This window comes from Manacus candei, unplaced genomic scaffold, assembly GCF_025592945.1.
Source record: "Manacus candei isolate 608988 ecotype Guabito, Panama unplaced genomic scaffold, ASM2559294v1 h1tg000027l, whole genome shotgun sequence".
Classification (NCBI taxonomy): Eukaryota; Metazoa; Chordata; class Aves; order Passeriformes; family Pipridae; genus Manacus; species Manacus candei.
In genome coordinates this window covers 9,247,885-9,273,464 of record NW_026138075.1, presented here as the reverse complement: position 1 = coordinate 9,273,464, position 25,580 = coordinate 9,247,885, and the positions used below count along the sequence as shown (strand labels likewise).

The following is a 25,580-nucleotide window of genomic DNA, read 5'->3' as shown; positions in this document are numbered from 1 at the left end:
GCTTCTATAAGCTTTCCAAGGGTGTACAGTTTACCTCTCATAGGCATACGCTGCCTGCTGTTTCAGATGTAGATACTCATTCAAATAACCAAGCATTGTGAAAGCAGATGCATCGTCTGGATTTCTTTCTAGAAAATCAGAATTGACAACAGGAGAACAAGATCAGAAAGAACTGTGAAAAAGCATTACAAAAAGCTTGCTACCTTGAAGCTATAGTGTACACATATGTACAAAACCCTTTGCCAAGTGCTTCTGTCAGTTGCTTACTAGAATAATTTTGACAAGCTGCAGGCAAATACAGAAGGGAAGGAAGACCCACAACATGACATCAGGTTAGCTCAAAAATGTTTAAAATATGACACAGAATTAATGCACTCAAAATATTTTAAGTTTCTCAGCACACACATTTTTTTCCCTTATGAAATAGGAAAGTATTCATCTCGTATTTACCCTAATAAAATACTAATAGAATCCTATTGTTTATTTTTAATATTACACCTCTGGAACCATTCTGCGCAAAGTGCTCTAGGATGACTCTGCTCTTGAGCAGGGAGGTTGGGCCAGATGACCAACTCTGGTTTCTTCTAACCTTAGCAATTAATCACAGAATTACAAAATGGGTAAGGCACAGACTTCTGAGCTGTCATCTCATCTCAGATTTGTCACTTTTCTTCCCAGACTAGGAAGGAAGCCCCTCCAGCAGTCCACTTATGAACAGCGATGGCACAAAGAAATATAGTCTCACATTTATCTCATTTAGAGGGCTTGCACCTTATTTTTTAGCTCTCAAAAGTTAGCAACAGATCACTCAAATGACTTATTTACAGTAATAATTGCAGATTAATGAAAATCCACATTAAAAGACTACTTTCAAGGCTAGACATATGCAAGTCTACTCCAATGGGTAGGCTGGCTTGGAACCATGTGCAAAACCATGGTCTGTCACCTACTGAAGGTTAACACAATCATATGCTTGAGGCTATGGAGTTACACAGCACCCAGGAAGAGTCTTCGGCCAAGCATCATGGCACAGAGGCAGAGGACTTATTATCTATCTGCACCTATGCATACAGACACATGCAAAGGGAGTCTGAGACCGAACGCCTTATGACAAGCATGACAAGGCCTTGGTCCCTATTTTCATTGGTCTTTGAAACAAAATCTACTCAAATGAGTAGGCAAACAGAACTCACATCTGCTTTATTTTTGTGTGATAATAAAAGTCAATGGTCTGCTTACCCTGTTTTGATTACTTTACAGCTCAAAAGCCTCTCCCCAGCTCAGCCATACCTCTCTTGTCCAGATACTACTATAGGTTTATCTGTTCATTCTGAATGCATCTGTTAGGTGTGACAGGTTAGAAGGGTATTTAAACTACCTACCTGTATATTTGCTCAATACCACCTGGGCTGCTGGAATTGCATTCATTTGTACAATGTTGTACAGATATAGTTCAGAGTTTCTGTTGGCTTTGTTCTGCAGTGTTGAACATACCCAGTGGGCATAGCCTTTTGCTCCCTCAGCCTCAAGAAACAAACAAACAACCCCCAAAAGAGGAGTCATTAAACCTGCTCAAGATACAGCAAAATAATTAGAGATTATAATAACAATTTTGTGTTTTAGAACAGAGTTTTGGCCAAAAATCTGCATCAGTGTTAAGCAGAAGAAAATACCAAACTGAATTACTCCACACACACTTTTAACTTGCCCTTTGGGCAAAGTAAATTCTTAAATTTTCATACAATTTGCTGCATCACTGTAGGGATGACAACAAAAAAAGCTTTAAGGGAGTAAGTCCTCTACTTTCTTGGAACTCAAGGTCCTTGTTCTCTCCTGAAAGACTTATAATTTATGCCTTTGATCTATGTCCAAGTCTGAACACGAAGAATGTTTTCTCATTACTTACAGAACTAATTTCTTGGACCCTTGGGACTAAGACATTTAATACAATAACTGCCTGCTATACAGTGCCAGTGTAAGCCAGGAACAACAAAATGAAAATAACCCAATCTCATTTGAAACATGACTGTAACAGTTTCACTATTGAAGAGATACATATTTTTAAAGAAATTAAATCTCCTAAGTGGAGAGATTGGATATACAAAAACTTCAGAACAATACAACTGTTATACTCACATGCATATTGAGTTCAGTTGTGTGCCTGAAGAGATCCATAGTGTCATAGCTGCCTACCGTCTCTGCAATAAGAGCCTATGGAGAAGAAGGAGCTGTGGTCAGGTACCTTAAAATCACGATATTGACAGAAAACTCATGTCAGGCATATCTTAAACATTCAACATGAAGACACTTTCTTTTCCTCATACTCTCCAAGGAAGATTTTAGAAATAAAATGAACAAAATTAAAAGGAGCACAAGCAGTTTCTACCATATCAGTAATTCAAAGTCTTCTGCTGCTACTCTACATTATTCAATACAAAGATTTGTGTGTGTTAGAACAACTTATAACAACATCTGACAGGAGCTGAATTTTCAACATGTGATGGTGAGAGTTCTCTTCTAGAATCCAGCTTCAATTAGATGATTATTAGCATTATGAAGTGCACCTATAGTGATCATAAGATTATGAGTCACAAGTACCTCAACTATTCACAGATGGCTTAGATACTAGTAGGGGTACATCAGCTCTCAATGGTAGGGGAGGAAGGGACTTTCCAAAAACTGAGAAGTGCTTTGTCCAAGGTACATTAGAGGCTTACTTGTTTTAACAGTGGTGTTAGAAAGGAGGGGCTGAGCAGAGAGTTAGGTGGTTCCACATAATGAACTAGTGGTACAGTTGAAGCTGAAATAACTATCACCTTATGAAGACAGTGCTTTGTTGACAGTTGTCAATAAAAAGCCTCAGAACACAAACAGTGATTGCTTTGTTGGTAGTTTCTTACTGAACTCACATCATCAGCCATTATGCCAATGTATCTTATGAATGTAGCTTCCATTGTATCACCACTATGGAAATAAAGGTCCTATCCATCTTCAAGGAAGTATAAGTTCCCTTTACTTCAAACAATTTTTAGGAACATGAATAAGGGCCAATTATTAGGAGGAAGCTCAAGTCTACTCTTTGACAACTGGTTTTGGTGCACAGTTTTATGATTTTTCATCATACCTGTCCAATCCAACACAGCAAGTAAGAAGGCTCCAGAGATTGGGCTACCTTGAAGGCTTCATGAGCTTGCTGTAAAACAAAGATAACAGTGCTATTGAACTGCCTGGTACAGTAACAGGGTACTTCTGAGTACACACGAGTATTAACATTATCAGATATTAGAAGAGATTTAATGGATCAAATTAGGTCACCACTAAAACATTGACTGTGCCACACAGAACAATGCATTGCCCAGAGAAATAAACAGGTTTACTCTTAAATAAAATTTAAAAAACATTCAAAACTTTACAACATGAAAGTTACCCTCTCTTCCAAATATACTTCCTTCTCATAACACCAAAAGAGTTCAGAAGCTAAATTAACCCTTGGAACAAGTAATATTTAAAAATATGACTCTGGGAGGATCCAGTTTTGAAAATTTGCTTTTCTGTAACACAAGCAGTTAAACACATGCATTTTCAAAAGCATAAAACTGATTATCACAAACAAGTCATCTCCCTATTGACTGCATATGCTTAAGAGTTCCTCAATTTGGCACAAGGTGAAGGAAGTGTTAGCATTAGTAGTCTAAGCAGCAAGCAGCCTGTAGTATCAAGTTACTTTTATTAAAAAAAATTCTGACCATCAGATTTACAATTAAATAAGATTTCTTTAATTCTAACCAGCAAATAGGACAGGATGTTCTTTAGCTGCATAAGAGCTCCAGGCTTCACTTAGGATGTACTGTAATTTTCCTCCAGAGAAACTCTGTAAGGTTAGAGTGTCACAGTAAATCACACATCTGCTGATGAACAGAACGTAGCTACTTATGGGAACTCAAACACTGAAAGTTCACTCTGTGACAACTAAAAGTTCTTTGCCAAACCTGGCATGCTCCAGTTTGACTAATCATTTCTCAGTCCTTCCAATAAGTTTTCATTCCATCCAGTTGCTTGCACAGTAACCTCGTCAATGCAGCAGAAGTTCACACTTAACCTTACTCCCTCCAGAACAAATATGTAATTCATTTGTGTTCCTGAAGTAAACTGTGGGTACCAGTTTAATTTCTTTTGAAGGAAGTACGTTTCTTGAATTTGAAAGGGACTTTATTCTCAGTTTCCCCACACTCCCATCTGCAGATACACCCTTAGAAAAAAATGGAAAGGGAAATAATATTTGAAGATGGGAAATAGATTACCTCAATGTTTCCAGTTGCCAGATACAAAACCCCCAAGTTGGTCCAGGCAACAATATTCTAGATAGAACAAATAAAGTTAAAATCACTATGCAAAAATAACACTGCATCAGGGGAGAAGTTTTAAATGCCCACTTGAAACAGATGGAAGCTGCCTACAGCACTTACAATTTGCTCAGCTTGAACAGACTTGATGAACGAATGTTGAGCAAGAGCATAATTCCCAATAGCTGGGGGGAGAAAGAAAAAAGGAGAGCTAGATTTAACTGAATTTCAAAACACCATTAGTCAAGTTGCCTTCCAATTTAGGTTAATACAGAGCTAGGCCTTTTGCTGAAGACTTACCACTACAAGAAGCAACTACACCAAGTGCATTCCAAAAAAGATGATTTTTGCTGTCAAGTCTTACAGCTTTTTTGAGACACTGAAAGAAATTCAAATGTGGATTATAATCATTAGGAGAGCAAAAACTAACTCTTTATGCACTTACTTATTCAGAGATGTATGTTTTATTGTGGACAGAGAGAGTATGAAGAGAAGCATGAACATCAATTTAAAGAATGTACCAGGAAAAACAGGCAGTACCTGCAAAGACTTCTCTAGCAGTTCACTGATCTCATTCATGTCAGTGCCCATTGCTGTGAGGTGCTCTGCTTGTCGATAATAATTTATTCCAAGATCACACCATATGCTAGGCAAAGGCATCAATTTTAAAGCTCTGCCATAACACCTACAGAAACATGAATCACAGAATCAATTATTCCAAGTCGCTACATAAAGAGCAGAAAGCCAAAAGAACATTCAAAAGAGTGCTTAAAAATCTAAACCAGCAAAACAAAATCAGACAAGTATGGGAAGCAAAAATCAACTAATACATTATCATCACAGAATCTATCCTGGTCTAAAGGCAGTCTGTAGTCCCCACCACTTGTGAAGCCACAGGTGTGGTTATGTAGGTGTGCATTAAATCAAAGCTCTGTCTGTTACATTATGCATGCTTTTACTTAAAACAACCTCAGTCATTTTTACAGTTTATCAGACTTCCCCCAGGAACTATCTGACTTTACAGATAGTGTTTGAGATTCACTAAGCAGCTACATTTCTTCATCCAGCTCCAAAAAGCTCAGAGGGAGTCACAGAAGAGGCTGCAGAAATACTGCAAATATTTTCTAGATCATGAACTTTGAAACAAGGAATTTCCTCTTCCAGTGTACTCTAAACCTCTAAATTTATGACATTTTTATAAGAATGAAGTACAGACAGAAAGTTAAAAGTATTATCTTGGACTTCAGTTGTCCTGGGAGAATTAGTTAGCAAATACTACAATCACTCCATTTAAAGAGGCATGATTTGTGGAATAGCAGGGAGGATATAGTCATGCTCTGGAGACAGAAACAAGGAGAAAAGCAGGTGCTAGATGAAGTGCTGATAGCCACTGTGGCAATACAAGAAACATACCCTGAAATGAGTAGTGTAACTTGGAAGAAACACAAGAATCTATTTACCCACTGTGCAGGTGTCAACAAATCAGCATGTTTTTCATTTTCCAGAAATTAGGTACTCTAGAATATTTGAGACTCCATAGAGTCTCAAGCTGCCTAGGAGCTCTTGATAATAAAAAAAAGTATTACCTTCCTCCCAGTATGAGCAGCTCATTTTTCTTCAGCATCTGTTTGTCTGCGTTTTTACCCATTTTTCCCCAAAGAAGGGATCCTAGTACTTGAACATGCACTTTGCTTGGTGAAATAACATGCACGCTAGTACAGGTATCTCCAAGAAGTTTCCAGAGGCAAGATATATCAGGACGGTGCTTTATTGCCCTGTAATTAATTAAACAGAAAACCCACCGAACACTCATTCAGGCACTTCAATATCCTTTTCTGAAGAGAAGTTCGCCACTTCAAAGAGTGGCAAAATCTCAAATGCAATTCATCAGTGAGCTGTTTTATTTTTTTAAATTCAGTTTCTTCCTATTCAAGCTATAGGTCTAAAAGGTCAAAATCAAAAAAGAAATAAAAAAAAAAGAGAAACTGCAAAATGCCAATATATTCCAACATCATCGGGACTAAAATTCTAAAAAGTAGCCATTATCTATCAACATGTCAGCTGACTAGACACTCCCTTGCATTTTAGAGAACTACCACGTCATTACAAGACACGACTCATCTGCAGAAACCTGATGGACCTTCTTTTCCAACAGTAGTTATTTCAAGACTTAAATTAGGACACTAAAGCATTTTATATGAAATGTAAAACAAAAAGATTGAGGGAAGGAGGGAATATTTTCCTCTTATACACTGTTTTTGGTAGGAATCCCCTTCTTCCAGTCCTAAATATCAGGACTGCTGAAAAGAACTGTGTCATTTCACACTTTTGTTATAATCAAATCATTCTCTATCTTTAAACAGAAAAAACCAAAACTCTATAATAGCCATTCATTTAAGCAGCCTACATTTAGAAATTATTCAAACCATTTTCAATAAGCATATGTTCACTTCTAGATAGAAGCCCTGGTCCATTTGATTCAGTTTAATTGAAAATCCTCAAACACTTAATTTTTATTCTTCTGCCTGCCATGCACAATCCCACCAGAAATTAAATAAGTGAGTGTTTAGTACTAACCTTGTAAAATATTCAAGAGCCTGCTCTATGTAACCCACAGCCTTCCTATCCAAGTAGTTATCAAGGGCTGATCTTGCCAGCATGAGATAGCATTCACCAAGTCCTGAAAATAAAAGAAAATATCCTTTATGAAAAGAGATGCTTTTATGATATGCTTAAAAATAAGGTGGGGAGGAAGGGTGGAAGCCTGGTCAGTGTTCTGCTTTATAAAAAGATTTATGCCCTGCACAGATTATGAATTTATCACAAAATCAAAAGATCCACAATGCTCACAACAGAGATTTTGCTTTTAATCTATCTTGTCAAGTGTGAACTGCAGAATAATTTGCATATTAAAATAAACATAATTAATTATAAAAACCATAGCATTTAAGCTTTGGGTTTGTCCTCAAATAGTAAGTAAACCCCTCATGAGCAATCTGCTCTGTGTTGGCAAGTCTTTGACAAATACAACAACTTGCAGTTTACACATGTCAAAAATCATTCCTGAAACACAAAAGAAGAAAAAAGAATGTCACAGTAGGCAAAAGGGAAAGTCTTTTTTTCAGGAATACTTGAAGCCAACATTATTTAATCCTATTTATGTATGAATTTACTTCATATGGTGCACTGGGTCTGGCTTTGGCTGCTGATGAGCAGTGTTTGGAACAGCACCAAGGCGGTCTCTCTGCCATCCCCCACTTCAGTAGTAGGCTGGGGGTGATCAAAATCTTGAGAGCAGACACACTCAGGACATCTGACTCATGCTGACCAAAGGGATATTCCATATCGTATCACATCAGCAATAAAAGCTAAGAGAAAGGTGGAAGAGGTAGGGGGCATTTGTTATTACATTTGTTTTCTAGAGCAACACTAGGCAGACTGAAGTCCTACTTCACGAGAAGTGGTAGGATTTTGCCTACTGATGGGAAATAAAGAATAAATTTTGTTTTCCTCTGCTTCCGCATATGGCCTTTGCTTTTGCTTTATTAAACTACATTTATCTTGCCCCATAATTTTTTTCCATCTTATTTTCTCCTCTGCTCACATCCTGCTTAGAAGGGGAGTGACAGAACAGCTTGGTGGGCAGCTGGTGTCCAGACAAGGTGTAGAGAACTATCAAAAAAATAGAGAACTGCTAAAAACCAATTTGTTTCACCATCACCTAAGCTCCACCATGAAGACTTGCAGCCAGACAACAATTGCAAAAACAAGCTGTTCAGTTAACCACAACCTGCAGACTCTGTGCACAAACAAGGTATATCACACACATGTCATGTAGATATCAATGCTTTAAGTTACAGACTCTAAGTGCACCACATGAATGTCGTGTGAACACCAATCCCTACGTGCAGTAAACGTGTTATTGCTACTGACTTTGCGGCAGACGTGCCATTGCTGTAAGCCTATACATGGCAAACGTACCATTGCTATAGCCTACCATAAAGCACGCTGCCCAGCCTGTATATAAGCAAGCACCTGACACGCCCGGACAGAGATCTCCCCCACTGAAGGACAGAAGAGGAATGGATCTACAGAATGCCACTGGATCCATGGTGGTGACTGTACCTTGCTTTCTGTAATTACCTTTTGCTTTTTCCTACTTTCATATTTCCTGCCTTCTCTCCTCTTTAATAGGGAATAAAAGTGAATTATAGTTTTGGTTACCAACATTTGGCCTCGTTTGTGTCTTAATCTTGCTTCAGCTATATTTGAACTTTTCTCCTCTCCGCACTTGTGGATTGAGAGACAAAATTTGCCTCTCTGCACTCTGAAGATTGGAAACCAAGGTCAACCCACCACAAATGGAAATAAATCCCACTGTTAAAAAGGAACTGCATCTCATGGCACAATTTCTAGCATTTTGGAACCAGTAACTGCTTGGTTTATATCTTGCTGGCACCAGCAGTGATTCTGTTGGGCAGTAAATCACTGGATATGAGTACCATTCACTCTATTACACTGGCAGTTCTGAAGCTATTTTCCTCACGCTATTGTACCCTGTACCTATACATGTCACTTTAGTCTGGAAAAATCCAATCAATGAAGTTATACAAGAGGAAGTAGAGGCGTCAACCGGACCAACTCTTTCAACCAAAAGCCTACTGTTAATAATAACCCAACACTTCTGACTTAAGTCTTATAAGAATCAGTTTAGATTCACTCAAAAATCAATAGGCCTTACATACAATGAAGGAATACCTGAAGATTCATACCAGTATCAAGGAGCAAAAAACATCTTTTTCAGAGAGGGATATAGGGTGAGAATGACTGAAGACTAAGTGGCAGAGAAAATGCAAACAGAACAATTATTCATTGTTATTTGTTATTTTGATAATTGTTTTGTTATTTGTTAATTTGTTACTAAAATTTTACATAATCCTCGTATTATATAATTTTAGAATCACAGTTCCATCACCAGGAAGAAGTTCCAGTTGACCCATTTCTCTCTGCTTCTAGCTATGTATATTGAAGATTTCTACCTCTTGCCATCTCTGACACTTGCGAGACCTCTTGGGATTTACTGCTATTTTTTGGTACTTGCAGAAGCTCAGAGTGTTCTGGATCACTAGGCTAACACAAGAAATGAGGAATGCATGATCAGGAGCAGCAGAAAAGTAGTATATGCCCTCCTCTTTGAAATAGTAGTCTGATTCCATTGCCCATTGAGTCAATGTTTTACTGGTTAGGTGAAACTGCAGCACTGTTAGCTGTCTTCCTCTGTCTATCTTCAATTATTCCACCCACTTGGCCTGGTAGGCCAAGGATTAATTACCTTTCATACTTACTTGAAAGAGAAATAATCACTCCCACTCATCATGATTTAAGAGTTCTTCAGATATTTGAGGGCTACTACAAACTAGCTTTCATGCAGGGGATCACATGGCTCTACATACCCAATATATAACCCTATCCTTCCATGCAGGAAAACCTCAATACCCCAAGAACCCTTCAAAAGACTGAAGCACTACAGTGTGTAGAGGGAGAAAGAGTTAATACTTTCAAATTCAGACACATTACCTTTCAGTGCAGGCACATAGTTTTCTGTCTTCTTTAAAATTTGTTGATAGGTAGCTATAGCATTTTCATATTTGCCTAGAATCTGCTCAAGTGCTGCAGCTCTGTACGTGCTGTACATGAGCCCTGGGTTCAGCTCACTTGCTCTCCTGAAGGATTTCAGAGCTGTTGAGTAGCTACCTCTGTTCAAATAAGCCTCCCCTAGAGACTCCCAGCAGTTGGAATCCTTTGGATCAGCTCTGAGAGCTGCCTGCAAACTGAAGATATGAAGATATAAATTTATTTAAATAAAAGGTGATACAATTTAACATAAAATATTTCCTTGCATTACATACTCTCAGAACACTAATTCTGCATTATACACTCTCAGGACACAAATGCACAATTATACAGAACTTTTAAACACAGCATAGTATCACTTTCATCTTCAGAGGACATTACACAAGTTTAGGCTTTGTACCTAACCGTGGCTCATTATTCAGTGCTATACCAGGTTCGTCTATGCCTGTCACCAGGCTTTTTCGTACAGAACACTGCTATGATAACAGGACTACATTCTAAGGATTCTGGAACAGAAGACAGACACAGCTCGCTCAGACTCATTTCCCACTGTTTAGTACAAGTAATCCTATAATCAGCTAACTTATTTTCAAAACTTGCTACGATCAAAGACCGTTTCATTGGGATTTATAGAAAAGGACTTAAACCAATCACCAGTTCCCTTACTCAGCTACTGCTTGTGACGGCTGACCACTTCTCAGGTAATAAAGTCCACGATGAAGCCAGGCCCATTTTGCTGTACCAGGGCTTGCTTTTTCAGTTACCTCATTCAGGATTGACAGAGCAGTATCCTAACAAAGCACCAAAAATGTCAAGTTAGTAAACAATATATGTTTTTTAAATGTTCTGATGACTTTGTATGCTTTTCCTGAAAGCAGCAAGGTGGAGGATGGAAAAAAGAAGTGACACAATTTAAATATGGAAAATGCCCTAGCTTTCTTTTCATGTTTCTTGCTGAAAAAATTCCTCATCTACATCACTCATGTGATGACTCCAATGGTTCTCCTACCCTTCTCCCCAGATAAATTTAGTTCAAAATTGGAGCATAAAATTGAAGCAGGTCCACCTACGAAAGCTAATAAGCAATGACAGAATATCTGTTTTCAGATCTTATTCTCAAATACAAAGGAAACCTGAAGTGATTCCTCAAAGAGAAGGACTAATAGAAAAACAAAACAACAGTAATCTGAAATTCTGAATGCACAATACCATGTCTCCAAGTTCCACACTTAAGTCTACAGCTGCTGATCCAGATTCTTCATCCATTTCGTCCAGTTCAAAAGCCTTTTTATAGCAACCACGAGCTCTACTTTTATCTCCAGCAATGTCTCTGTAGTAGTTACCTAAATAAAAAAAGGCACTTCCCAAGTAGCTGTCCAATTTTGCAGCCTGTAAGGAAATATGAACACAACATAAGACAGCATTTTGAAAGATTATAGTGATAGACAGGTCCAGTGATAACTACTTGTTTAATCTCTACTTATCAACTTTTTAAGCCCTTTCTGTGATATACTGAGTTGTCAAACTTTATTTTAGATTCACCCAGATTACGTGAGTTTTAAGTATCTGCAAAATATGCTACAAGCCTCATGACACAAAGCATTTTGTACACGAAGTACTAACAAACTATTTGTGCTAGTTAACATCCCATAATTTTCATATTCTACTGTTTCGACCATTATGCTCATATTCTTGCTATATTACATCCCAATTAACTCCAGCCTTTTCTAAAGTTTAAGTTCCCTCTTAGATGCACTTGGCTGATTTGTTTATACTTAAGAACCCACAGCCTCCAAGCAGCAGCAAACACCTTTGTCAATAATAATAAAGAACAGATAAAATATTTTAAAACCGAAAGTATTATCCACTTCAGTTATGCTCACTAGTACACTCTGCTGTAATTGAAGTGCAAACAGTAGGCAATGACTTTAGTTGTTAATACCTATCATGAAGTTATATGGTTTATAATGCTTTTTTTGTATACTCCCACGTTATCAATACAGATGTCAGGCTAAATCTTTTGGATTCACATTAAAATCTATGTTCAGAGAAAAAGCCACAATCACTAAAAAGCAAAAGATCGGGTGTTTACAGACTTAAATCCATGGACCGACTGAATCTCTAACACCATTCTCAACTTTTTTCCTTCCTCACTTTTCTTCCAGTTTGAATATTGCCCTCCCTGTTTCTAAATGTCTTCAAAGATCTATGCCGGTCACCAAGAGGCCTCAACATTCCAACTGTCAAGGAATGAAGATTGTGGAAATCACCACTACGTTTGGCTAATTCAAACGCCTCAAGAAGTAGGTGAAAAGAAGAAAACAAAAGCAGGGAGATTCTAGGTAGCTGCACAGCTCCCTACAGTGCCTTTTTGCACAGCTGAAATTGGTTTACAGGCTCTGGAGGCTTATATATTGTAACAAGCAGAATATTCAAGTCTGTCACTCCATTCAGCATATTTTCCATATTTGGTTTCTGATATAGAAAAACACTAATTCTACATGAACAGTTAAAGCAGTCTTTACCTTCAAGAACTGAGTGAGTGCTTTTCCTTTGTCTTTTTTTGTCTCATCACTCATGAACCAGTATGTGAGCCCCAAGTACTGATGATACTCTGCAGTTTCTGCCTTTCTTTCAATAGCATTCAGAAAACTAAATGAAAGGAACACAGGCCAGATCAGACAAATTCTGAAAAGCTGCAAAACTCTATATTCTACTCCCCCATAACATTTCCCTCTTAGAGGACGGAAAAAAAAAAGTCTACCTTCTTTCTGCTTGTTCATAGTTCTTTTGGGAATAATGGATGTAACCATCTAGAGCATGGGACTCAGCCAGATCAGGGTGGGACAACAGAAGCTCTTGTGAAATCTGAAAAAGGATGTAATTGTTTCCTAGTTATTTCCTCCATGAAACCCAGAACTGCACTTAGCTTATAGGAATAACAATAAAGCACTAACCTTAGAAGCCTCATCCATTAAACCTTTGTTTAGATAAGCCTGGCCCCTTATAGCTGAAATCACTGGATCACTGCTTGCATCTACAATCTAGAAAATCAAGTAATAAACACCATCAATTTATTCTCTCCCCAAACTAAGAAATCAAGGGTGTGAAAAGTAGGCAGATTGCATGAAGATAATGAAAAGAAAACATTTGCATGCTTTCTCTAGTACACCAGAAAAGACTTAGACAGAATAATTCTGACAAAGAACAAGTATAAGATAGTAGAGAGCAAGGACAAAGGTACAGAAGTACGAAGAACAACAAAAAACAATGAAACTGTGAGACAAAAAACAAGGGGAAGCAACCATGCTATCTTAAAGTATCTTCATGACTAATGACAAGTGAACAAAGGACATACGAAGGATTATAACAATAACTCAAATTAAAGCGAACAGCAGCCACAGAACTTGCATGAGCCCAGCAGCAGTGAGCAAGAACAGACAATGTCAAAAGCAACAACTTCTAAAATTAGAATTGTGAGTGAAAAAGAGCCTAAAAAAAACCCTAAAAAAGCAGAGATGAAAGAAATGTTTGAATTACACTATAGCTGGTAGGAACGGTCTAAACCACAAGAATGTAGAAAGGAGGCAGGGATAGAAATACACAGCTTGAGTACAGAAAGATGAGAGAACTTTTTAAAATTTAAAAAAACTACAGCATTTTAGTCCATGAAAATACCTGCTCAAGTGCTTTAATGGCTTCTTCTGCAGCATCAGCATCAGCTATTTTAATCAAAGTCTCTGCTTTCAACTGAAGGACAAGATTCTTCCACTGAAGATTAGGACCCTCAGGAATTTCAAGAGCCTGAAGAGCTGTTGACAAAAAGAACCTTTCATCAAGTAAAGCTAGGAAAAACCAAAACTACAAAGAGCAGTGCTGTTCTAAATATATTTAAAATCTTGTTCATTCCAATTTTTCAGCCTAATAAAGCACCATTTGAACTGCTCTCCCCCATATTTAAGAAATTGTCCTGTAAAATTTCAATTCATTCAAGTTTAAAAACTAAATCAGTTTTAGGGAGGTCCTCTCAGACACATGGACACTGATCGCTTTCTAGCTGCTGGCCGTATAAATGGAATGCTACCTTCTGTCCCATTTGAGTTCTGAAGAAACAATGACCTTTCAACAGACAAGTCTTTTTACACTTCAGTATTTAAAGAAAATAATATTACTGAAACCAGGGATTTTCCTCTGTGCTTTGTACCTTTCTACACAGTACTGCTTACTTTTCCAGTGCAAAGTATAATCTCACTTCAGAGAATGAAGGTAACTTTGTTGAGCTTCAGGATTCTCCAAAAGCAAGAAGTTCCTGCATAATTCAACTAATTGTTTTTATTTTCATGTATAATGAACTTTTGTCTGACTTCATACAGCCAGTAAGACAGGCCAAGCAAAAAGCAATGCTTCCCCAGAATTCTCTCCAACTTTCCACAGATTCTTTGGATTCAAGGAAAATGTCTGCATCAACTGCATCTTTTAGCAAAGAGCAATACCTTAACTTACCCTTTGCATTGAGAAACAAAACTTTGTTCTGAGCCTGCCATTTTAGTTGCATTTGGTACTAACAAGACCTCACACAAGAAAACAAAACACTTTATTTATATTCCGTATCACTTGCACCTTCACAGATTTCACATTTTTCTCTTCTCAAGGCTGGAAAAGGACTTGAAAGTCTATTTACTTCTCATATGCTGCATTTTTCATATATTTGATCATCCTTATTTACTAGTCTATTAACTTCTACTATTATTTTCTTTTTGAGGTGGGGCGGATGAGTATCAAAACTGCACACAGATTGCACCATGCTGCCGATCTGTTTCACTAACCATTTCCTTCCCTGAAATTGCTAATATTTGACTTACCTGTAAAGCATAGAAGATGAAAGAAGCAGTCCTATTTTTTCATACAGAATGAGGACCCTTCTGCACTCTACTCCAACAAGACTGTAGGATACCTTTGTGCGAACACTTCTTCCCACAGCTCTATGCTTCTGCATTTAAGACTATAGAATTTTATTAATTTTTCTAACACTTAGTTACACACTCAGGTAATCCCCTCAAAGTTTTGCAGCATACTTTGAACAGAAGCAAACTATAACCTTATTACTCAACAATCATAAAAGGCACAGGTATTGCTGAAAATGTCAGACACCTCCTTCCAGCCTGAAAACAGACATAATTACCATACCGTGCTCTACCTTTTAACTTATTTAAAACAAAAAACCCAACACTCAATACAACTTTAACTCTTAACCCAAGGCAACTTAGTTTCTTTAGAATCATAGAATCAACCAGGTTGGAAAAGACCTCCAAGATCATCAAGTCCAACCCTTGATCCAACACCCCTGTGATTTACTAGACCATGGCACTAAGTGCCACATCCAGTCTCATCTTAAAAACCTCCAGGGACGGAGAATCCATCACCTCCCTGGGCAGCCCATTCCAATGTCTGATTACTCTCTCTGTAAAAAATTTCTTCCTAATATCCAACCTAAACCTCCCCTGGCACAGCTTAAGATCATGCCCTCTTGTCTTACTGCTGGTTGCCTGGGAGAAGACACCGACGCCCACCTGGCTACAACCTCCCTTCAGGGAGTTGTAGAGAGTGATGAGGTCTCCCCTGAGCCTCCTCTTCTCCAGGCTGAACAACCCCAGCTCCCTCAGCCTCTCCTCATAGGACTTGTGCTTGAGTCCCTTCACCAGCCTTGTTGCTCTTCTCTGGACTTGCTCCAGCACCTCAATATCCTTCCTGAATACAAACCCACAGGGAAACCAGTCACGTAAGAGATCTTATCAATGACTACCTGGAAGTCTCCCTTATCTGTGTGCTCACATGCTCTTTCGAGGGGTTCTGAAAAAAAGGCAACTTTATAAAAGCCATGCTGTCTATCCCCAAAATACTTTTTCTACATCAATTCTCTAACTCTAAAAATTCCAGTTTTATCTAAGTCAACCATTTAACATACTAGACTTGTCAGTGGCTTCTCTGAACTCTCCTGCAACCCTTTTTAAAAGTTAGAGCCATGGTATCTACTTCTAAGCATTTGGGTGCCAAGACAATTTAAGCAAGCAACTCCTTAAACCTCTTAGTACTCCAGCATTTTCCTCTTCATAATCCTTGGTCAATTCTTAAGTAGGGAAAGATGGGAAAAGAATTACCACATTTTCATTCTTTCAGCAATCAATTTCTTTTTACCTGCTTTGTTCAGTTTTCATATTTCCTCCACCCAAATTCACAGGTCTTTTCAATCTCCCTCCTTGGCAAGTACTTTCCCTTGCTGTCAATAGTTTACCGTGACTGTTCAGCCAGGTTGGCATACTTTTGCCTCTTCAAGTCTTTCTTGAGAAATTTTTCATTGCATTTGTCTCTGTCACTAAAAAAGTCTATTTTGGCTGCTCCTTCATTTATAACCACCAGATAGTGGCTCTGTTCAGATTAGACATGCATCACTGGATCATAATAACTGCCCTCATTCCCAGCTAGCACAGATCAAGTTTTACACTGAGTGAGGTTTTCTCAGATGCAGTGTACTATGCATCATTTCTGCATTTTACATTAACTTGATTGAAAACTTATCTTTCAGGTTGTAATACAAAGTTTACCAGACTAAATACTGGTGACACATACCCTTGTGGTTTCAGGAAATTATTTGTTGTTTGGCAGCACTGGTCAACCACCAGCTGAAGCAGCACATCAGAACATGCAAACCTTCTAAATGTCAACCATCAGACAGCTTTCTGGTTCCGATTAGCCAAGCTTTTTCTGTCTTCCTGAGATTAAGCAGCATAAGGTACTGTTCAGCTGTCATAAACCAAGAGAAGCAGCAAAAGCTGTGAGACTGCAAAAAGCAAGGGTCTATGCCTGCTGCTAACTCAGACCTAGGACACGAAGGCCACATTGGCTCGACCAGATAAAGCAGTGTACCTCTGCAGTTGCCCTTTCAGTTAGCAAGCAGTTACCTTGATTGCAGGACAGGACAGCATTTCTGTATTTGTGAATTTTCACCTGTGCCTCTGCTAAATAATGCCACGCTGCTGGACACTGGTTAGTCTTCTGTAAACCTAGTCGGAGTTTAAGAAAGGCAATTAAAAAAGTTGCTTAGGGTTGCTAAGAAACTATAGTTGGGAGATGCTGTATTACCATATAATGCCATCAAAAACAATATCAATCAGATAAAGAAAAAATTAACTGCAAATCTTGTTGAGTCTTATTTTAGACAGTTTTAGACATACACACCTCCATGCAAGAAGGCAAAAACCAAGAAGCATGTAAGTTTCAGTTAGGCTTAATTTTGCATATAATGTTACATATACTGAAAAAAAAAAGGGGGTAAAGTGAGAAAATGCAAAACACTGTCTTAAAGTACACTTTCCTTTCAAAAAGAAGAAAATCCTTCACTTTGTTGTTGATCAAACCTATAGATTGCTTTATAAAGTTTTTCTTAGAAACCAGAAAAGGCCTATAGAACTTCAAGACAACAAAAATTAGGATGGCAAGAGTGTTTCACTGAAACTTCTTAATGAACCTGCCTTAATTAAAGATTCATTAATAAAACTGAATTTCTGTCTTCTAAAATATAACCATAATGCCTGGAAGCTTCGATGCCTAAGATGCAAACACTTGGCTCATCGGGAAAGACTAAATTTCCGAGCTTTATACATTGACACATTATACCAACAGCCTTGTTCTTTGCATTCTTCCCTCATGTAAAAGTAAAAATAGGGGAAAAATTAATATTAATTAAAATAAAAATGCTATCTTTTGTCAAAAACATGATGTATGTTTCATCAAAACATACAGTGGTCATTTAAGCCTAAGAATTTGCTTTTCGTGGAGCACTTTTTCCTCTTAAGCACATGAAATTTTATTTCACATTTTAGGCAAGACATTATTTCACTGTGGGTAAGATACTGCAGAATATTCCAAAATTCAGTTTCAGAAACAATCTCATTCTAAACCTAGGAGAATGGATGCAGGATATCACAATGTTGCCTGACTGATTCATGAACATTTACATCCCAAATAGTTATTTAGCCAATATTCACAATAAGCTGCCATAGCCAGCACAGTGAGGGTGGGGAGTCTCATTTTCCCACTAGTTTACTTATGAATACTTTTTTACAAAGAGCTTTACCATTTCAATACAAGCAAATTAATGACAGATGAGTAAGCCAACTCCTCAGCAAATATGGCTACTGTAAAACAACAACAAAAAGAAATTCTTCTAATATCTCTTTTTAGATACTTAATGTAAGTATTTATCCAAAGCAAGGGTTCAAGAGGTCTTAAAATGAAGTAACTTCAAAGGAAATTCATCTTTGTTCAGGGAGAGAAATGCAGTGATTCAATTAGAGAAGGTGTATTACATTTTACTTTATAAATTCCACATTCTTTCATTTATTGCTATTGCTCTATTTATTGTTTCATCTAGAAATTTCCCCAATAACAGTAGGATTAAAAAGAGTTTACATTAAAACACTACAGAGCTGACTATAACACCAATGACAGACTTCAGAGATGTTATACTTAAGCTACATTTCAAAAAAATTCAACACTCAATTAGAGAAAGTGTGAGTACCCTCTTAAAGGCTGGTCTTAGAACTGGCAAAGTACTATGCAAGTGTAAGATATATATAACTATTCCGCATAAACTAGTTGGTGTTCAAGTTACAGACTACTTATACCACATATTACATATTTACCTTCAGTAAGACTCTTAACAGCCTCCTTGTATTTCTTTTCTTGGAGGCATTTTATACCAAAACCAATGATGCCTGGACCACTGCTTGCGTCCATCTCCAAAAGCCTAGAAAAACAGTGCAGGGCCTCTTCTGACAAAGTACCTGGTTCCAGAAAAAGACACATTTTATAGAGTTTTAGATTAAAAAAAATGCAACAGCATACCTTATCTACTTAAATGACCTTTGAGTTCAAAGTAGTTTTCGAAAGGCATTACATACTTATCACTCTATCCCATAAACAACCCAAAAACCCAGTAGTAATGTAAATACTCATTATCCCCAAACAAAATAAACTGACAGTCTGAAACCTGAATAACCACTTCTGTTAAATTACTACAGGTATACTTCCTTTATTAATAAAAACTAACTCTTTCATATGCTTTTCATTTAAGTCCAGGTGAGTACCCACATGTCAAAATCTACCACAAATAAATCAAAATAATTTCTTTCCAGAGTAGGCCTTGTGTACCTACAAATCTTCTGTGATCAGCTTGCTGAAACAACCTTGCTGTGACACCATATAATGTCTTTGTTTAATTTTAACTGATACCACTAACTTTTGACACTAGTGTTTAGCTATGATTGTAGTCTTGGCAGTGCTAAAAGAAACAATTGTGACTTGCAGCAAAAATCTTTGGACTATTATTTTCTTTTAAAAATTATTAATTCATGTGACATAATGGTTGCCTTTGATTTGCATTTGGTAAAGGGGACTTAAAGACTGAGTTACAAGCCTACAAGTGCAGGGCATGAAGGACTAAGACATAGTTGGAATGACTCAGATAAAAACAAACAGCCTTACTAAAATATAAGCATCCTTCCCACTCCAACAAGCCTGTGGGAGGGTGACGTTGTCAGAGTACCGGTATACAAGAACTGTGCCGACTTCTTCCTTTGAAATTAGTTTCTGCCTGTTTCTTCAAAACATTAAGTATTTTCAAATGTTTTGCGAATTTAGAGTCTGGTTTGTCTTCATCCTTTTTAATACAAGTCAAAAATTCGCTCTTGTTTTCTGCTTCTGCATTATCTCATGAAGCCTACCTTCAAAACTGGAAAAGGCATTTTTCTGCCTAAGCTAAAAGTTATTTCTTTTTATATAAACCAGATGTGTTTTCTTTTCCTGATCTTCTTTCCTTGTTTTAAAAATAAAATCAACTTCTGATGCCTTAAGAAATAAATTAAATACCAAAATCTAGTAATTATCTTTGAAAATGCTGAGAAAGTGTCCAACACTACCGCACTGTTTAGTGAAGTACTGAAAATAGCAACTGCATACTTTCAGATCCCTGCACTTCCAAACACATCACGTTTTGTTCCTACCAACCTCTCCCTCCCCCGCCCTGGAAAGATTCTCCTTTTCTGCTTAGAACACATATCTAAACAGATCTGTTTATTTCCTATTCACAAGGTACACTTTTTAAGAAAATTTCACAAACATTTGTTTGGGGTTTTTTTTTCCACCAAGAGAGATAATCCGTGTCAAGAATAACCTAAGTGTAGCCCATCCTCTGCCTTACAGCACCAGTTAATACACTCATTTTCTCAAGAAGCTAACCTTCGTTTTTCTAGAGAGACTGCTTTCAAGTTTTGCACAGCGTTCCTTCTTTAAGACCTCACATATTGCCAGAGCTGGACCTAATTCACAGAAGTTTTTTGTCAATTTACAGTCACACTCAGTTACAGAGCTAGGAAATAGCAAGTCATAGGACCAAATACTTCATTTCCAGAAACATAACATAGCAGTAAAGAGTGTACTTGTATCGGGTTATGAAGGACAAAAACTTGGAAACAGATTGTAACAAAACTAACTATAAAAGAAATAATGTAAGCCCCAGAAATGCCTAAATCCATCCTACTCACCTGAATTAACAAAGTGCAAGCAAAGTACTTCTAAAGGATAACTCATGGTAGGATACAAAGCCATCATATCATTACAGGCCTTTTCCAACCTAGCTGCTTCATGAGGAAACTTGGAAGGAAGAAAAGTAAATAGTTATTTTTGTGAACTATCAGATGTGAGATATTATTTATTCACTGATTAAGATACCTTAACATAACCTTACTTTTGACAAGCACTGGATAAAGTCTTTGTAAAGATTTTGGTGGTCTTCGCCAGGAATAGTGTCAGCAGAGTTCACTGCATGTTCAAATGCGGTCAAAAGCTGCATCAAAATAAAAAAGTCAAAGTGCAAAAAATAATGACTCCAGGGAAATGTTATCTTCATAGAATAGAATATTTCAGTTGGAAGGAAGATACAATAATTATTTAGTCCACATGGCTTACCACTTCAGATCTGACCAAAAGCTAAAGCATGCTATTAAGGGCATTGACCAAATGCCTCTTGAACACTGACTTTCTAGAAAGGCCATTTCACTGTCTGATCATTCTTTTTGTAAAACAGTGCTCCCACATGGCAAGTCCTGTGAACCATTCCCACATTAGATTACTAGATCCCAGGGAGAAGAGTTCAGCATCTCCCTTTCCACCTCCTCTTCCTCAGGAAGCTGCAGACAGCAAAGGTCACCCCAGACTCCTCTTCTCCAAACAAGACAAACTCAAAGTTATCATCTGCTCCTTGGAGGACATGCTTTCTTGTCCTTCCATAGTTAACTAGATAGTTACGTATTATCTGGATCCTATTCATTACTATGAACAGAGAAAGTCACAAAGCAAGTTCCTTATCATGAAGCAGTACTCAGGACCTAAAACATTTTAATTGTCTTGTACAAGATGAAGCAATAATACACTGCTACATAACATAAGACAGCACAAGGCGAAATTTGTAAGAATATACATTCTTCAAACCTAATCCCAACTAAAAGAAGGAACTTAGGTTACTATCCTCTACAGTTAGCTGTAAGCCCTTCTCTCTGCTCTAATCTAGAAATCTAGTCTTTTTTTTCTTGACTCCTTATAGTTTGGAGAACACAGACACCAGAGTGGAGGCTTCCAAACAAGCATGCTAACCAAAAAGTTGCCCACAGCTTGTCCGTGAAATATGAAATAGTGCATTGCCTTCAGTGCCACATCCTTCTAGGTTCAGGTGCTTTACTCAAAACTGCAGTAAAGTGTACTGTAGGTCTGCATGTGAAACCCAATTCTGACACTTATGCAATTTTTTTTCTATTTTAAAGTTCTTTTTTATTACCAAAAAAGAAACCAGTGCTGCCTGCAGCACCTCTTTTCTCTAGTAGCTCATAAGTTATAACATTTGGTTTCTCAAAAGTAGAGATCCAGGTTCAATTTTCTGCTGTCTAAAATGGCTTCAATTTGTATTTTCTGCCTTTCTGGAGCACTGTTACCAACCAGACCAGAGACAAAAAATTTCCACCCTTCGTGTTGAAGGAGGTTCATCTTGCAAGAACAGATACAAAGATAAAACAAAATAAACTTTGTCCATAGAGAACACAAGGATGAGTATAATTCGTGATCATTCTGTTTGCTTCAATAAGCTTTGATGCTTTCCTAAGAAGTGAGAGCTTAAAATCTATAGCAAACTATCTAAGATAAACAATAGGTACAAAGAAATGGAAAACCAGCACAAAGCTATCTCTTCCACCCTGGAGGAAAGCAGGGGGAAGTTTGTTGTTTTGAGGAATGTCTGTATTGGTTTTGCAAGCAAGGTTTTGGTAAGCACGGGAGCTAGTGGAGCAGCTTCTGTGAGAAGCTGCTAGAAACTCTGCCCATGTCCGACAGAGGTAATGCCAGCTGGTTCCAAGACGGACTCGCTGATGGCCAAGGCTGAGCCCATCACCAATGGTGGTAGTGCCCTGGGAAAAGACATTTAAGGAAGGGAAGAAACTGGTGCAACAGCAATTACAGGCAGGGAGAGGAGTGAGAATATGCGAGAGCAAGGAAAGGATCCATGCTGGAGCAGTCTGTTCCTGCAGGACTGCACCCAGTGGAAGCGACCCATACTGGAGCAGTTCATGAAGAATTTAGATGCCTCATTGTACCTAAGGCCCATCTCAGGCTGCTGCAAAATTGTTGTTTTTGTTGGAGAAGCTTAGTACCACTGAACATTGAGACAGTCAATTCAGACAAACAGGCTTCAACTGAGGTCCTAACTGCATTGTACATATATATTTATCTAGTTGAAGGAGGAGTGAGAAACATTACCAACTGCTCAGTCTTATTATCCTGGTTCCTTGTACCATCTTTCAGTAACTGGATCATTTTCTTCCAAAGCTGATGAAGCTCTGCCTTTTCTGCACCTTCCTCCTGTCTCATTTGTATTAGTTTCTGCCATGTTTCAGCCACCTGTCAACAGGAACAAATGAACCATGCTGTTACTCTTCAAAGAACTGGAGGTCCAATGTAAGCATACTGAACTCTACCACACTAAGATAGACAACAGAGTAACATTTTTTAAAGTAACAACCCAGATTTACCTGCTTTCTGATTAAAGCAGTAACAAGTCCCAAACCACTGCGTGGGACCTGTCCACCTTCAAGGTACAGAAAATAAGATAGAGAACATCAAAAGTATGAATTCTGACTCTGGTTCCTGGAGGAAATCAACAGCAGAAACAGATCTAAACAGTCCTTCAATAAACTCTGAAGGGATAAGCCTTATGAACAGAAAGAGAACAGCAGCAGCAGTACATATTGAAATTCCAGTGTGGAAAAGTCAACAGAACTTAAAAGAAAAAATACGACTGCAAAGGTTAACTTCAGTTTCCTGCTCCACATAGAGCAAGTCTGCCTTCATATGCTAAATTATTAGCATTGAATCGAGTTTCAGAAACTGGTATAAAAAGCGGCTTTGGAACAAATTAATAGTCTTGAGCCTGATGCTATGTGATATGTAAAATTTTTCATTTCTCATTGTTGTAGGTAAGGTGGGAAGATGACAGGGAGTACAACGATGTACCATCTTGTAAGAAAGCAACCTTTTCAAAGAGCAAAGGAAAAGTCACTAGCATACCTCCAAAATACTCATTCTGTAACATTATTACAGAGACTGCAGGAAATATTACTGTTGAACTACTCAGGCATTCAACAACTCCACCTCATGGCACTGACAAGGGTCATGATTATTTCTGCAAAGCTCTTGAGTGGCTTTTTGTGTCCTTATTGTTGTGCTGGGAATGCAGTACATAAGACTCATGCAATCGAGTTCAAGTTGTGTATGTATCCTACCTTACCCTCTGGAATGAAGCATCAGGAAGGGACAGTCTAGGGGGGGGATCACCACACCAGTGAAGGATTAATCAAACACCTAGAATTGGCCAAGCAAGTCAAATGACACCTGACTCACATATATTGCATGTAAATGTGCATTTGAGACCATTCGTGACTTCTAGAAATATAACAGAAAAATTATATTCCACCCTTTCAGTCTGTATTCTGATAGCCTTGTCACCTTCTGACGGTTTAATGGATTGCATCCAAGTTTTACAGAGTGGAAAAGAAAGAAACACAGTTAAAATCAATTCTTCCTGGCTGCGGTCCACAGGAGATCTTAAGTCGCCTGTGGCCCAAAAAGTGAGGATTCCTTGATGAAAAATAGTTACTTCTGATCAAATTGAAAATTCTTGTTAGAAGAGAGAAAGTAAAGTACTTGACCTACCTCTAAATACTTTTTTTCTTGATGATATAGTTCCACGAGCTTGTTACATACATCACACCATTTCTGCTTGTCACCACTAGAAAGGAGGAAGAAAATCCCCAAAAAACAAGCTAAGTTTTTCACATAATAGTATGATGTTTTCCAAATTCTGGTGAAAAATTTTCAGTAGGTTCAGTTGTCAAACTAATATTTAGAATAAATGCTCCATATCTCCCTCTAGGTTTTATTCATTGCTGCTCTGAATAAGAAAAAAAAATACTTTTCAGGACTGTACATTTCTTTTTGATCAATTTTCAAATAAAGCAAACAAGCTGAACACTTCTGTCAGTTAAAGTGATAGCTGAGTTAAATTTGTTTAGAACTGTATCTCTTTGAGTCAGATGACATATATTCTGTGATCTTAAAGCAGAGAAAAATAAGCCTATTTATTAATGCAAGCAATGAACAATCAGAGCTAAATGCTTCAAGGCAGTGAGTTTACATAGGAATAGGAGAATAAGGAATTCGCTAAACTACTAACCTCAAGTCCAATTAAACTAAGAGTTTTTGCCTTACCAAAAGTGAAGAAACAAGAAACCTTATTTGGTAGAGAAAACCTTAGTAAAAAGTGCTGATCCACTGACATGAGAAGGCTTTAAAAAAAAAAATCAAAGTCTGTACTGTATATCAGCAATGGCATTCACTAAACTATAAATCTTAGACTGAACTAAGGCATTTAATGTCCTTCACCTTTTGTAGAGTTCCAAGAGTTTTTGGTAAACATCTGCTAAGTCTCCTTTGACATCTGTTTGGTTGGGTTTCTCATATAAATTTGCTAATCCCTTAAAAAAAAGCATAAAAATAAGTAAGATTTTGTGTCAATGGTTATGCATTATGAGACCACTACCAGTTCTGCCTATAAAAATTATTCCATTGCCTAAAATGGGGTCAAGTGTTAATGTAAAAATTGCTGAGCAGAATTCTGCATAACCTTCTGAATTCTACTCATATTAAGTGAAAAGCTTTCCTCACTTTCTTAATACCAACAACTCTTTGGAACTTACATATATTACATGATCTTGTCTGCAAAATAGGTAATATGCAAAGTACACTTGGCTGTATGATAAAATCGATATCACATGCAAAAAATATTATATATATATAGATATACACACAGGTATGGTAACAAGAAAGCCAGAACCTGACTGCAAAAGTGAGGAAATTTCAACATACACTGAATTCTGGCCCCAACAATTATACTTTAAAATAGTATTTATATTGAAAATACTAAGAACCTGATTTCCTTAGAAA

At 37.6% G+C, this 25,580-nt stretch overlaps 1 protein-coding gene across 5 annotated transcripts in view; it reads right to left on the bottom strand.

The window, feature by feature from the left end:
• SKIC3 (SKI3 subunit of superkiller complex) overlaps positions 1-25,580 on the bottom strand; it is a 47,887-nt gene that overhangs the window by 19,501 nt on the left and 2,806 nt on the right. For all 5 annotated transcript variants that reach the window (XM_051789310.1, XM_051789309.1, XM_051789313.1 and 2 more), the window contains exons 5-28: positions 25,020-25,111; positions 24,291-24,366; positions 22,839-22,979; positions 20,782-20,880; positions 20,579-20,687; positions 18,680-18,820; positions 16,937-17,038; positions 13,656-13,789; positions 12,935-13,021; positions 12,742-12,845; positions 12,503-12,629; positions 11,187-11,366; positions 10,644-10,768; positions 9,921-10,174; positions 6,921-7,023; positions 5,930-6,118; positions 4,884-5,028; positions 4,644-4,722; positions 4,467-4,528; positions 4,302-4,358; positions 3,125-3,193; positions 2,137-2,211; positions 1,383-1,524; positions 35-128 (exon numbers count right to left, since the gene is read on the bottom strand). In XM_051789310.1, coding sequence (XP_051645270.1) covers positions 35-128; positions 1,383-1,524; positions 2,137-2,211; positions 3,125-3,193; positions 4,302-4,358; positions 4,467-4,528; positions 4,644-4,722; positions 4,884-5,028; positions 5,930-6,118; positions 6,921-7,023; positions 9,921-10,174; positions 10,644-10,768; positions 11,187-11,366; positions 12,503-12,629; positions 12,742-12,845; positions 12,935-13,021; positions 13,656-13,789; positions 16,937-17,038; positions 18,680-18,820; positions 20,579-20,687; positions 20,782-20,880; positions 22,839-22,979; positions 24,291-24,366; positions 25,020-25,111 — 2,786 coding nt within the window. The remainder of the gene's footprint in view (positions 1-34; positions 129-1,382; positions 1,525-2,136; positions 2,212-3,124; positions 3,194-4,301; positions 4,359-4,466; positions 4,529-4,643; positions 4,723-4,883; positions 5,029-5,929; positions 6,119-6,920; positions 7,024-9,920; positions 10,175-10,643; positions 10,769-11,186; positions 11,367-12,502; positions 12,630-12,741; positions 12,846-12,934; positions 13,022-13,655; positions 13,790-16,936; positions 17,039-18,679; positions 18,821-20,578; positions 20,688-20,781; positions 20,881-22,838; positions 22,980-24,290; positions 24,367-25,019; positions 25,112-25,580) is intronic.